Here is a 15846-nt window from a genome sequence, read left to right as displayed (position 1 = left end):
GACCTTGGCACCATTTCAACTGTTTACTCCGGTAATTAACAGCTCTGATACCACAACAATTACAACTCCTATACTCTCACCACAATAATGCTATGAATTAGTGAGAGCTAATGGCTGGAAGGTAGAGGGTTTCCAGACTGTGAGATCTGTGTATTTTTAGAATAAAATAAAAGGTACAAACAGCATGCTTGCGGTAGACAATGATTACCTAGTAATTAGTTTACACAAAGCTTCCTATTTAATGGCAAAACGCTGTAATTAACGTGTGACAGAAAATCAAAGGGTACTTTGTAAGCATATGAAAAATTAACACTGCAGGCCCATAGCTTTATGTACTGATTAGAAGCATATTAAATCAATAGGACACACAAACCAACAGCTTGTATAGCTGATTATTATAGGTCCTCAGAAGGGGGACCCAGCTTTCATTTAACTTGGGGAGGCAATTTTCCTTCTCCTGTCATCTTCCTCAGGCACAGAGAAGCACCTCACACCCAACCCTGGCAGCTTCATGAAAATAGCCATTGAACTGGAAGAAAACATTCTAAGTCATTTTCACAGATAAGGAAAAATATGTAAATGACTAAGACTTTCCAATGATTGCGGTGACGTGCTGCTACACTAATTAGAAAAGACACCAACTGGAACCAGAAAATGAAACAACCGGCTCTCAATCTTGTGGTCAGAAAAATCTCTACTTTATCAGGTCAATGCCTCTTTATACAACATGTAGGAAGTTTAAATAACTGGAATTATTTTCTGTTTTCAAATTATAAGAAACCAGGCTGCTGTCAAGGTTTATTCTTTTAAAGGCATTATCTGGGTAAATCATTGGGTAGGCACAACTTGGTCAACATTCTGTATCCGCAACAGCCACAACCCTACGTAATGATAATTGATGCATAGAACAATGTTCTGGGAGCCTACAAGATGCTACAGGACCTTCTGAATCACCATAAAAAGATTAAATTGTATGTGCTTGTTCAATATTACCTACAATTTAATTGTAATGCAATTTTATGGTAATATTAATAACAAGTAGCATTTCTTGAAGTCTTATGTGCTAAGTACATTGGTAGCCAATCCACAAAGGTTATCTCATTTAATTCTCACTACCTCCCCAGGAGACAGGTACTAATATTACTTCTCTTTACAGTTGAAGCTATAGAGACCTGGAGAGCTGAAGTGATTTGCCCATGGTTCCCCCCGAGTATCCTCCGTGTGCCTAGGCTATGGAACCCATGAAGCCAGGCCACCTCCTACTTATCCTGAATGTTCAATTATTCATACTAGCCTATTCCAAACCTCATTTTCCTTCAAAGGAAGTTTACATGTCAATCTGGAACAGGAGACTAAAAACAAACAAAATATGTGGTTGCTTATCCAAAAAACAGGGTTTTAAAAACTCACTATATTTTTAATGCTATGTCTGATTGTGAAGATAGGCTACTTACTCTAAGCTCTGTGAGAATTTACAGGTTCACTAAAATGATCTTGCTAGTGTACTAAGTTGAGAAAGGGATTGAAAATTTGTCACCCCCATGAACGATCAAAGGGTGATATCTAAAACTCACTCTCCTCACCCATGCACATAAGTAGGTATGTGAGGCAGTTAGGTTGCAAAGCCAAATCCTACAGGCCCCCCAACAGGGCCTCTTCTCTGAAACTATGAGGTGTGTGTACCAATGGCCCTCTTACATCTCAGCCTGCTGGCAACAGGACAGTAGCTCTCCTTTCAGACTGGAAAGTGAAGAAATTTGAGAGCAATAGCTGTGGGATGTTTGTGTTTCCCACAAGTCTCTGTAGAAAGCAGACAATCTGCCACAAGGGCAGCAGGCCACAACGGCAGGGACCTGAGGGAGAACACTACTCTAAGGCTTTCAAACAACGGGTCTTTTCTAAATGGATTCAGCTCAGTGTGGCAAGGGCACGGGGCCAGGAGGAGTGGATGTGTGTTCCAAACTAGGTGCAGATCATTTACTAGCTATGTGAACTTGGGCAAGTCACTGCACTTCCCAAGTATCAATTTCTCCATCTGTAAACAGAGTGACAGTACCTTCCGTATCAGAGTGGTGTGGAAGTAAATGAGTAAAAACTTCCGTTTTTTTCTGAGATTGAATGAGTCAATTCACATAAAGTACTGAAATGCCAGGACTCCCATGGATACCAAAATCCAAGATTCCTCAAGTCCCATGTATAAAATGGCATTGCACAGTTGCCCTCCGTATCTGCGGGTTCCACATCAACCAACCGTGGATCAAATAAGCAATGGTACAATTCTATTATTATTACTGTTAAGAAATATGGGGAAATGTCAAGACTTTATAGTGTATTCATGGGTCTACAATATGCTAAGTCTCACGTGTAGGCCAGTATTCTGGCAACTACTCTTCTAAAGCAGTGTCACCAGGCCTCACTACCACCAAGCCAATCTTCTAGGAGCAAGGGAGGGAAATTTTACCCTTTAAAAAAAGAAAGAAAGAAAAAGGCACGAGAAGGACTAGTACCACAACAAATGTCTACCTGGGTCTCCCTACACTGTCTTATGTGAGAGTATCCAGGAAGGTTTTTCCCCTACAGGTGTGTCTTTGCTTAAGCCTTTACTCCTACTAAATGAAATCCCCCCGACCGGGGAGTGGGGACTTTGGAGCATGCACACATGTGTAGATTCATTGAACCTTAACAAGCATTGAGTACTTAAGTGCGTGAGTTTACTGGAACCTGCTGGCAGAAGTAGGTTTTGTTAGCTGGTAGGATGAAGAGAGTAAGGTTGGTACCAAGCCACCATGAAAAAAATGAGAGTTGTGCTGTTTTCATTGTGGCCATCATATAACATTCTGCTTTTCCTTAAATCACCTACATGTCAACACTGATTTTTTAAATGTGACTTCAGTGTTTTAGCATTTGTTGATTCCATGACTTTGTTTCAAGTCTCAACTGCAACCAAATAACTCACATTCTCAATTAGATAGGTAGAAAAAAAGATGATCTTTATATTAGATCCTTGAGTCTACACTGAATCATGCCTACATCTAAAACCAATATTTACACAAGATGCAAGGGCCTCTCAAAACAGTTCAAACTCCCATAAACAGCACTGTTTTTCATCTGTTGCCTACAACATACCAATGAGAACAATCATGGTATCATGTCATAAACTGCTATGCAAATGATGCTATTTGTAAGTATTAACTTAGTTTAGTGCTTACAGTCATATTCTCATTTCTAATAATTCTCCCAGAATGGAGTCTTTCTCTGGACTCTTAGCCTGCAGGATAGTCTTTCATCAAGAAGCTGAAATTTTTAATAACCTGCCAGCATATGTTTTGTATGTGCCAGGCTAGGCTTGATGACACAACATCTTCATTATCAAAAGAAACAGGTCTACAAACTGTAATAGGACATTAAAACATGCCTGTGCTCATAAAGTAATGTTTTGATGTCTAAATGAGCACCATTATGATGGTCTTCTGGAACAAAAGGTAATTCTAATCCTAAATTTTCAATAGCTACACTCAGTGGAGATTGTGGTTCACTTCCACTCTGAATGCGATTTCACTTTGAAGGTAAAAGGATATCAAAGGTCTCCTACAAAAAAAAAAAAAAAGCTCTTCAGAACTACTTTATTTTTTATTTTTATTTTTGGCTTCTAACCACACCCTGGCCAAGCACAGGTCTCAGAGTGTAAAAAGATTTCATAATAATGATTTTTCCCTTGTTAAGTTAAAAAAAAAAAGATTTAGACAGATTATTAATTATTCAAAAGTGTCACATTTGACAACATTAACAATAATGCCAAATGTATTTGGTGACGATTTAAAATGGTATTGTTTAAAATAATTGAAATTAAATAATATATATTCAGGTTTCTAAATGCAATTCAGCCAAATGCTAATATTTTAAATATTTTTAAAACTTAAAGTCAAACATTTCAAATTTATCATAGTCTAGTGTCAGGAGAATTTTATGAAAATTGGTTTGAAATATTGAGACCAGCAAATACTTTGTACACTAACATTTCAGTCTTTTAGATTAAAAAAGTCATACTTTTCATGGTTTAATCTCAACAGTTTTGCTTAAAATTTTTTTTTATATAAGATGAAACAAAATCTAGTCCAAGGAGAACACAAGAGAAACCTCTATGGGACTCAAAATTAAATACATTTTCCCTGTTTTATTTTTTCTAGAAGAGTAATTCATTTTGGTATCCTTTAAATAATACATAAAAAGCTGGCCATGACAAGTACTGCATTTAGTCCATTCACTGATGGAGGGGGAAGAAAAGCCCAGAATAGATCATGAGAACAGTAACATTTATCAAAGGGAACTCTCTCTTCTGACTATTCTCTAGATTTATTCGTCATTTCACTTTCACAAGAATAATGGGGTTCTCTCTTGTGTGCCCCTCCCTTTCTATCACTTGTGTCTTGATTCATATACTCGTATAGTGGGATGCTCAAAGCAGATGCAAATCACTGCAGAGCCCACTACTACAGACATCGGTGGGGAAGGAATCAGTTAAGGGAATTTGCGTCTGAATTTTCCTCATTAGTTATGCTTTCACCAGTAGCTCAGCCAAAACAGAGATTGGGATTAAAAGAAGCCAGGCAAGTCGAGGTCTCTGGATGCAAAATGACGCAACTTTTAGAATGGTGGGATAATTCATATATGAGGCCATATAAAACTAATTATTAAGCAAGTTTGAAACAGACTAAGAAGTTGTACAATTCATCCTTCCACCAGTATGTGTGGAAAAATCTGTACACGTCACTCATATGCTGAGTTTTTACCTATTCAGTTCTTGCCGGGAGATTTTCTTGCTGGAATGTGTTATTTTCTCAACATCTCACAGGCACCAGCAGTTACATAAATTTCCTTGAATTGTCTTCAAAAACATATGACTGCTGACAGAATGCTATTATACATTAGCTTCCAGGTGACAAGCATTCACTAAGAGAATTTCTCTCTCATAATAAAATACAACTAGCTTAATAACAACACTTGTTAGAAGCATATGATCAAGACCCACTTACAGCAAATGATTAGATTTGTAATGTTATTTGAATATGGTAAAAAGATTACTTCCTAATTATCATAATCAATTTGAGGACTTTTAGGGCTCCAAGAAGGAACATTTAAAATAACCTAATCAACCTCATTCACTTTGTATATAAGAACTAAGGCCAAAGAAAGTAAAAAACTTGCCTAAGGTCTCACTGCTGGTAGGCAACGCAGCTGAGTCTAGAAGAAAGTGCCTTATCTTCTAGCTGAGCCTTTTGCTTTATCTCCTATCTGTTCACAGACACTTCGGGTTTAAGTCACCATCAAACACTCACTTGTGCCCATTTCTTGCTCCAGTCTTCACGGCTGTATCTCTGACTCTCCTTTAGGACCCACTTGTAGCACTTTAGGTGGGAAGGAATGTCACAAAATGCAGTCCCATTTCCTCCAAACTCATCGTTCATTTTAAAGAGCCAGCATTGGATTTCCAGGTGATCAATGACCAGCTGACTCACCTGTTCTATTATCTGTGGGGCCAAAGACACAGCAGCATTTAGTTTCCTGGATTCCTTCTTATTGTGTTAACTTAGTTGTGGTACTTCTCATGTGTCTTTATTTCAAACAGTCTGTTCATTCGGTTTTCTTCTAGTTATTAAGACAGATTAGAAGAAGTTTTATGTGATACATGTATGTGTGTATATATATATATGTATATGGTGTGAAGAAACCACTCACCAGTGGGACTAAAGACATATTTAAAAGTATAATCTTATTTATGAGAAATTATGAAATTATCATTTGCTGGCTTTTAAAGGCAAAAGGAAAAAACCTGTGAATATCTGTAATTGAATCTTGATACTGTTTTCTTCCTTTTTCAGAGAATTATGTGTTTACTTATTCTTCAATTTTTTTTTATAGTTTCAAGATTGTAAAAAATTATAGTCTTGAAAACTTTAACTGTTTGGAGCTTTGCTGAGCTTTTAAATGTTCTAGTCTATAAAGCATTTAATTTTTTCCTCGTTAGTGTACGTGAAATACATTCATTTGGCCGGTCAGTTGACAAAGTGTATTATGTGTATTGTAGGTACAAGACAGATAAAGGAGATAAAACACTCATGAAAGCAACTTTCTTGGAATACACACCTATCCTACATCTTATTTGAAACTATTCCCTCAAGAACCCGGCTCAGTCACATGAATGTTTCAGGGATAGAAGTTCAAGCTCTAATATCACAGTAATAATAATGATGATAATATCTAACATCATTGAACTCTCAGTAGGATCTAGGCCTTTGGCTAAGCTCTTTATATGAGTTTTCTTTTCTTTCTCTCTCTCTCTCTCTTTTTTTTGTTTTTTTGGCCACACCACGTGTCTTGTAGGATGTGGGATCTTAGTTCCCTGATCAGGGATTGAACCCGGACTCTTGGCAGTGAGAGCATGGAGTCCTAACCAGTGGACCACCATGGAATTCCCGAGTTTTTTCACATAACACTCATAAAAACCTATGAGGTAGACATCATTATTAATTCTGCTTTATGTATAAATAACTGAGACTCAGCTAATTTAAATAACTTGCCCATGGTCACACAGCATTGAGTGGCAGAGCAGAGACTCCACCCAGGCTGCTCTGAGTCCAATACCTAAGCCCATTTCTTCTCCACTGTGCTGCCCATCTCAACCTGCAGAGAGGTGGAGGAGAAGGGTGAGGTGGAGAAGGAAGTGAGGAGCAAGAGAAGCAACTTTCCAAACAGTCAACAAGCCACTGGGGATAAGTTTGAATCAGACAAAAGTCTATAGCAAGATTACTTAATTATAAGTAATACTATTCTAGTAGAGCCTTGGTGAAAAATAACTCATTAGATCACAAAATGATTTTTTTGTTTGGTATTCTCATCCGACTTTCCAGTCTATACTTCACAGAAAAAACAGTACTAAGCGTTCTCTCTCCTGAGCCTACCCCATGTTGTTCTTGGCCATGGTCTGTGCTTAAGGAGGCCTCTGCAGCACTATTCTCTTCACCTTTGATAAGTTTTTGTTCACCAAATGGATTTTTTAAAGCTAAAGAGTGTGAAAGAACCCGAGATTATAGTTCTGTTGAAATCTGGAGCTGGAAGGTTAAAATTATTTTGATTAAAGGCACAATCTGTTCTCTTGAGTTGTGTCTTTCCAGCAAATCTTCCTGGGGGTGTTACACTATGCAGCAGTGTAGAAGTGATACCAAAACAGGCATACCTGGGATCCCTGGAAGCCCCATGCAACCATGGGGTATTTAATTAGGGTGAAAATGAAGTTGTCTTAGCTCCCTAATTATCAAGTAGTGTCTGTGGATAATTTGGGTGTTTAAATGACAGGTACTCTGGTCTACACACCATATGGCTATGAGCATAGCCTAGGAAGGTTTTTTAAATGTGACTTCCAAGTTTACATCCCTTCTTTTCTACTGTTGTGTTGAGAAGGTAGATTCTATTTGTTGTATTATGATCATACATTGCAGAAGTAGAAATGGTCTTTGGACTGTTAATATCCAATAAAATTCTTTTGCCAGTGTAAGGAAAGTTGTTCTGGCACAGCCTTTTTCATTGTATGTTTGGATGTATTGTATATTTGGAAGTTTCAACTACTAACAGAATTATTATCTGTTTCTTCTAAATCCTATTATTTGTTGCTTCTGAGAATCCTATAAATGGGTGCCTGTTGATGAATCCCATACAGTAATGAAAAGGATCAATAGTATTGTAAAGACTGCACCACTGGAAAGAATTATGTGCTATCTTTAAGTGAAAATTGAACAGTGCTTTAAAATAGCATCATCATTTTTGATTATTTAACCAAAGCTATCAATATTTCACATGGAACACATGCCAGAAAGAGAACTTGCATGGTTACTTTATGGAACAAAACAGGAAATGCTCACTGTGCTCAAGTTGGATTTTTTAAATAAATAAATAATTACTTAATCATAAACCAATGACTTTATGCTATTGCCAAACATTTATCATTTTCTATTTGAATCTCTCTGTTCAAAAGATGTAATATGGGGCTTCCCTGGTGGCGCAGTGGTTGAGAGTCCACCTGCCGATTCAGGGGACACAGGTTCGTGCCCCGGTCTGGGAAGATACCACATGCCGTGGAGCGGCTGGGCCTGTGAGCCATGGCCGCTGAGTCTGCGTGTCCAGAGCCTGTGCTCCGCAACGGGAGAGGCCACAGCAGTGAGAGGCCCGCGTACCGCAAAAAAAAAAAAAAAAAAGTAATATATTTTTTAATTGCCATACATTTTATACTGGTGTAGGGCAGAAGTAGAAAAATGTCTACTGCTAAAATCCAACTGATAGCCAGGAATATTTATTAACCTAAATTAAGATAATCACAGCTTTCTTTCACCAGCTTTAAGTTTATGATGCATATCGGTAAAAAGTCAGTGGTATTGATTCATTACCATCTGCAAATTCAAAACGCTGACATATTCAGATAGGCACTATGTGGAAAAATCTCAGTGGAGTACTTCAATTCTTGTTGACCTTAGACATACATTTTCCAAACAGATAGCATGGACCTCAGTTATAACTTAGTTTATTGTGATACAATTTGCACATGCCATAGGTGAAATGACACCCTTCAAATCCAATTTGTCTATGAGGAGAGGTTTTTATCCTACTTCTGAATATCAGTATTAGGGGGAGGCTTTACTGCATTAAATGTTCCTGCATCTTTAACCACAATTTACGTATAAAGTTCTAAAATATTTCATAGCAAAGACAGCCTGAGTTCTCATCAATGGGGACAAAAACAAGACTCACTCAGTATAAATATTGCACATATTTTAAGTTTAAGGCTTTGAAGATTGTTTAATATACATGTATGAAATTGTATCATTTAAAAATGCATCTCACTTGTATTAAGTCTATCAGCCTAGTATTCTACAGGGAAGCAGAGTTAAGCAATCCACTCTGTTACCTTCAAATTCCAGTGGAGGTTAATGACAATGGAAGGGACATGCCAGGTTAGGAGCCCCTCTCTTTTAATCCTATTAAGATTGCCAGTGACTTTTCTAGACGCTGCCATCTTTAAGAGGAACTTCCTTCATGAGCCCATGTATTGCTCAAGAACACTCTATCTAGCAAGACTGAAACAATTTTGGGGCAATTTAATAAGCTAAATTTTCAAATTAGTCTCTGAAAAGTATGATTTGTTGAAAAGCTTGATTTTGGGGCTCAGCAACTATGAGGTGCAGAGCATCAGGATCAGGCAACTGAGAGAAGCAGCGTGATCCCTAAATATTGTCCCTTACAAACATCCTCATTGTGTACAGTTCTTTAGTTTCCCTAGAATTGGGTGCCCAGAATCACTTGTGATTGGCTCAGAGTAATGGTTAATAGATGTATTGAAACAGAGGTTAGGAAATGTTACCAACCCTTTGTCTTTTATTTTCTGTATTGTGAAAAAAAATAGCAGTTAAATGGGAGAACACCTGCCAGAGCTAACTCAAAGTGGCTAATTTCTAGTTCTCTAGTGGCTACTTTTGTAGTGACTAATATGATATAATAGTTCTCCAAATAGTTAGGGCCCCAACTGTCTGCTGGAAGAATGCATAGCCATAGACTCGGACCAAGGCAAAACCCAGAAGCAGATAGTTTTCCTCCTAGAGCCATTTTACTTCCCCTTTCTGGGATTTTCCCCCCTCCTTCCTATGTGGCTACTTCCTGAGGAGCTAGGATTTTTTTTTTATTACAGAGCCACAGATATCTGCAGCCCTCTGCCACATGCCCTTTGCAACATGACTCGGCAGAAAGGGCTCACTCCCTGGTGCTTTCCAAACCTGCTCCTTTTAGCCAAAATTGACTCTCACATTTCTTAGGGTCCTGCTAACTAATATATTGATGAACTAATCCATGTTAAGGCAATAAATATTGATAGCAGATTAATATATGAATAGGTTCTTCAGTTCCTTAATCCAAGTGAATAAATACTTTGGGAATTACAACAATTTCTATAAGGCCCCTAGGAAGACACTTTGAAACATGAAGGCCTAAAGTAGATCCCATCAACTCAACTCAAGTATTCCACAATATTCTTCATTGGGTAGGGCTGACACCAGAAGACCTAAAGTTCCCATAAGGTCAAGAGAATATGAAATATTTAAACAGAGCCTTGCCTGTCCACCCTGCATACCTGCTGGTGACTATAGACGTCATATATTCCAGGAGGGACTGGCACATTGGCGCTTTCAAAGACCCGTTTACTTCCGGACTTGGTACTATAGAAGTGAGCTAGTTCAGGCTCTGGGCCCAGGATGGGTATGTCTAACATATCGGACACAGCTAAATCATCTCTGTGGAGGAGGCCGCTGACAATGTAGGCTTCTTTTCCTTGGATGAGATTTCTTATTCTTTTGATTGCCTTGGGACTGTACATCAGGTGAGTGGCCAGGCACATATGCTGCTTCTGGGGGGAGATCATATTATTCTTGTTAAAAGGTGTTCTTTTTCTGGTCCACACACATAATTTATAATGTTACGCACAATAAATGCATTATTAATAACAGGCTGGGTTATGAACTATGCTGTTGTTTAGCAGTTTAAATTGATAAAAGCTGTTGGGGTGAGGTTCCATAATCGCTCACATCTTTAGTGTGTTGGAAATAGGCTCACTGGGAATAGAACTAATTACTACGCATCTGTATTTATTTGATCCACGTGGAATTATCCTTCTGTCAGAAGGGAAAGAGGCTGGTGGCCTTTGGATAATAGTGATTCATCTCTGCAACACTTCTGGCAAGGTTTAACACTAAAGCGTCTGGAAAATCAATACAAAAAAATGAAGAAAAAACCCCATAGTATTCTTCACTGTTCAGGACTCCTATTCTGGCAACCACTTAAATGATTCAGTAGGAAAAAGGCACTTGACTTGATACTCTCTTCCCAAAGTTCTACCAAAAATTCCATTTCAGAGACTACATATTGTTATGATGGTTATCATGGCTCTTAGCCAACACTCCAGAAAGGATTCACGAATGGAAAATATTTGAGAATTTCAGCAAGACTCAAATTTCTTTTCCAATGGAAAACTCTTTTTATTTTTGACTACTTAGACCCAGCTCAGCAATACATGTGACTGTCTCATTCAATTAAATAAATAATTCCAGCATGTCTAATAAGGGGCAGAGGATGGAGCCAGATGGTCAACACACACCAAAACTAATACAAGCATACCTCTGTGCTCAAGGAGTGGGGACACAGATGAGTACCATTAATGCATAACTAATACAAGGCAGAGAAGGGCCATAAAGAGCTACAGAGGGCCTTGGAGACAGGGAGGAGGGAGGCAGAGGCCACATGCTAGTGGGGAAAGCTGAAAAGGCAAATTACTCATTCTTCTTCACTCAGTTTCCTCATCTGTAAAATGCGTATAATAGTAGTACCCATCTCATAAGGATGCTATGAGTATTAAATGAGATAATGCATGTAAAGCACTTATAATAGCGCCTTGGATATAAGCACTTAATGAATGTGAGCTTGTATTATTGTTATGAAAGAGGTCGGGGTTGAGGTAAGTTTTGAAGGATGGGTAGGATTTTAGCAGGTGAGGATGGCCATAGCCTAGGCTGGAATACGGGAACCCAAGATTGTGCTCATTTCCTCTAGAGAAGGGGGCATCATGGCACATGAGAAAGTGCTGGGGCTTAGGAGTCAAATGGTTCTGCCTTTGAATCCAGCTCTATCCATTATAAACAACCTGAACTTGGGCAAATGACTTGGACTCCTTGAGACTAAGTTCCTCCATCTTCTGAAAGGGAATAAAAATACCCATTTGATGGGTTCCTCTAAGGATAAAATAAGATCATAAATGTTTAACATCTATTATAATGCATGGCATTGAGTTGATATTCGATCAATGGTAGTAATTATCAATGTTATTATGGAGAAAACTTTAAAAAAATAAAGTCATTAAAATGTCATGCAAATAATATAATGCAAGACGTGAGAGTCTTAATGGAGTTCAAGGGATTTTGTAGACTAGCACCTTCTCTCCTGGTTTTAGTGAAAATCATCTACTCAACATGGCATTGAAGTGTGGAGAAATTCCGAGCCACTATTTTGGGGAGTATCTGCTGCACCAGTTTGCAAACTGTTGGAGGGTATGACTGCTGAGTATAAGAGAAAGCAACTGAGGAGAACCCCTGGAGTTTAGTCCTGTCTGAATTTGTAACTTGCAAGTTGATTTAGAAAACTCTATCTTTCTGAGCCTTGGTTCCCCACATTCAAATGAGGGGTTGAATTAGAAATCTCTAGGGTCCTTCCAGCTGTGATACAACGTTCCCTTTAAAACCAAAGCTCTCTGGACATACTGTTTAATGAGTACAGAGTTACTGCTTGGGATGTTGAAAAAGTTTTGAAAATGGATGATATGATGATTGCACAACAATGTGAATGTACTTAATTTCATTGAACTGTACACTTAAAATGATTTAAATGGTAAATTTTATGTTATGTATATTCTGCCTCCCCCCACCAAAAGACAAAATAAAAACCTCCTCTGAGAAGAGGATTTTATGATTTACCCTGTTGAACCCTTACTTCAGAGGAAGTGTTATATTCTAAGCTCTTTAGATCTATGCAGTATGCCTTTTCTTAATTTAAATCCATTTTCAAAAACCTGCTTCTGAGAATGCAGCTCTAGGAAATCCAGTGTTCCATTAGACAATGGCTGGTGACAGCAACTCGTGAGTTTGTGTTTCCCATATAATTGATCACTGTTTATCCCCCTTGTTTATTTCACTCCTTTCCTTTCCCTACAAATTATTCCAATGAGGAAATGTGAAAACATAATGAGTCTTGTAGAACTGGTGACTTGAGTCACAAAGTATGTGGTAGGCTTTTCAGGGTACCTAGAAGAATGTTTCAAAGGGGGCAATCCTCTCATGTTAAGTACTCTTTCATTTGATCCATACAACACTGTACCAATTAACAGTCCCTGTTTTGGAGATGAGGAAACTGAGGCTCAGGTGATTTGCCCATAGTCACACAGCTGGTAAATAGCAGAGGCAGGATTCAAATTCAGTATTAGTACAGTTCTCATGCCATAGCTGCCATGATTTCTCCCATTGTACAGATTGAGTAGTGAGGTCTGGTAGTTTTATGAAGTGTGATGAGGGGCTGGTAGATGCAGCAATAGAACCTACCATTAAAGTTGCACATTTCCGGCCAGAATGGATTTCTGTCTGCTCTAGGGTTGTTTATCTCTCTTGGCAAGTATTCTACCCAACTCTATTATGTCATCTCTGGGCATGCCTTATTCTTCAGGCAAGATGGTACCACAGTATTGTGTTCAACGTGTGTTTAATAAAGATTTGAATTAAGTGATGGCAGAGGACACATTACTGACCACAGGTCTTGTGTGACCATTTAGAGAAAATCAGTATCATCAGATCCAGGCTGTGGATTAACACAGATGACAAAAATCTAAAATGTTCCTGGGCTTCCCTGGTGGCGCAGTTGTTGAGAACTGCCTGCCAATGCAGGGGACACGGGTTCGAGCCCTGGTCTGGGAGGATCCCACATGCCGCGGAGCAAGTGGGTCCATGAGCCACAACTACTGAGCCTGCGCGTCTGGAGCCTGTGCTCCACAACAAGAGAGGCCATGACAGTGAGAGGCCCGTGCACCGCGATGAAGAGTGGCCCCTGCTTGCCGCAACTAGAGAAAGCCCTTGCACAGAAACGAAGACCCAGCACAGCCAAAAATAAATAAATAAATAAATAAAATTTAAAAATAAATAAAATAAAATGTTCCTAATTCCATAACATTATAGCTACATTTAATTTATCACCACTAATTTTTTTTTCACCTGAGACAAAAGGTAGTTGCTTAGGATGTCTTCATAAACATTAAAATGTCCAAAAATAGACATGATGACTTTATAACAGCATTTTCACCATTACAAATTCAAACATTGTAGAGTAACTTGGAGAGATGTACAAACAGATTTTTGGCACACTTTTAAAAAATCTCCTCAAAGCCATGCATTTGAAAGAAAGTCAGCACTGATGCAATCTCTCAAATCCATAACTAAACACAAGCAGGAAATTATTTGAAAGTAAGAGTTTAATTTTTGTGTTTTAGAGAGGTGATTGCCTATGAGTGATTAATTACTCAAATAATTTAAACTTAAACTATAAGAAGTATTAAGTACTTAAAAATATTTCCTAATTGTTTCTATTCACAGAGATGCAAACCTACACTATGAATGTAACCCCGTGCATCTGTTAGTACCAACTGCCTATCTCCTCTTAGAAGGTGAAGAGTGGACAGTGAGGATTCACTTCTCAGGTAATAGGACTGCAGAGCTGGAAAGGACTTTGAAATTACCTAATCCATCACCTCATTTTACAGATGAATAACAGAGGACCAGAGAGGTAAAGGGGCTTGCCCAAGGCCACAAGGTCATCCAGGAACAAGGCTGTCATTCCAAATCAGGATAGGGTTCTGGGGTCAGACAGATTTGGGTTCATACTCTGGCCCCACTAGTAACTTGGGATTAGAAGATGAGTGTTGGTTTCCTTAGCCAAAGAAGGAAATTGATAATTTCTGTCTTGCTGCTGTGTTCTAAGTATCAAATGAGAAAATGTATGCTAAGCATTTGATAAATGTTAGCTGTTTACTCACTTTCCTTTTCCCAAATCTAGTGCCCCTTCCCCATTCCATGCCTCTTCAATGTATATTGGCATTTCAGATATGCAGAAACTGTTTATTAGCAGCTACCAGGCATTAGCTCCAGTTTCTGGCTGGAGAAAATCAGGAAATTAACCACACGCTAATGATAGTTCCCTGCTTCCCAATATCCACAGTAACTCTGACATTGAGGCCAGGGAATAGCTAGGAAGCACCAAAGCAATGCTTGCATTGGTGGAGGATATTGGGGAGTTTCTAAGATTATAAGTAAGTGGTGATGATTTGTCTGCTTTTTTTTTTAAGATTTAATTAATTAATTAATTAATTTATGGCTGCATTGGGTCTTCGTTGCTGCACGCGGTCTTTCTCTAGTTGCGTCTAGTGGGGGCTACTCTTCGTTGTGGTGCGCGAGCTTCTCACTGCGATGGCTTCTCCTGTTGTGGAGCATGAGCTCTAGGTGCGCGGGCTTCAGTAGTAGTGGCACGTGGGCTTCAGTAGTTGTGGCTCTCAGGCTCTAGAGTGCAGGCTCAGTAGTTGTGGCGCATGGGCTTAGTTGTTCCACAGCATGTGGATCTTCCTGGACCAGGGCTCGAACCCATGTCCCCTGCATTGGCAGGTGGATTCTTAACCACTGTGACACTAGGGAAGCCCTGTCTCCTGTCTTTTCTCTTGCTTGTCCTGATCCTGCACTTGTTTCCTCTTCCATAGCCAAATAGTGCCAATGAAACAGAACTAGGCGGAGAGCTTTTATGGGAATATCGAGGTATCTAGTTATGAAAAAATAAAATCTTCATTTTGGTAGAAGAGAGTAAAATTCACTGAGTATACCAGCAAAGTAGAAATGGTGTAGCATCCCTCCCCAGCCCTGGCAGGATTTTTTTTTCCTTTGGTCAAATCATGGTGCATCTGAAGTGTTAATGGGTAGTAACTCAACACATAGATACTTCCTACATGAACCATGCAATCAGTTTCTTTGACAATAGATAGAGAGTTGACTTTGGTGCATCCCACTTATGAATGAAGAGAGCTATCTTCACCAGCAAATTCAGACCTTTAGATTATATTAAACAGTCTCCTCAAAAGTGCATAGTCAATTAGGTTATTTATTTATTTGTTTGTTTATTTGTTTATCTATTTATTTATTTATTTATGGCTGCGTTGGTTCTTCATTGTTGCAT

General features: G+C 38.7%; 1 protein-coding gene across 3 annotated transcripts in view; it reads right to left on the bottom strand.

Annotated features, from left to right (window-relative positions):
• LOC308614558 (IQ domain-containing protein H-like) overlaps positions 1-15846 on the bottom strand; it is a gene marked incomplete at both ends in the record, with an annotated part of 99772 nt that overhangs the window by 64155 nt on the left and 19771 nt on the right. For 2 of the 3 annotated variants that reach the window (XM_081229012.1, XM_081229013.1), the window contains one exon: positions 5337-5528. The exons of the other annotated variant lie outside the window; for it this stretch is intronic. In XM_081229012.1, coding sequence (XP_081085138.1) covers positions 5337-5528 — 192 coding nt within the window. The remainder of the gene's footprint in view (positions 1-5336; positions 5529-15846) is intronic. 3 annotated transcript variants of the gene reach the window in all.

Source organism: Mesoplodon bidens (assembly GCF_964165515.1).
Source record: "Mesoplodon bidens genome assembly, chromosome: 3".
Taxonomy (NCBI): Eukaryota; Metazoa; Chordata; class Mammalia; order Artiodactyla; family Ziphiidae; genus Mesoplodon; species Mesoplodon bidens.
This window is presented reverse-complemented; position numbering and strand designations above follow the sequence as displayed.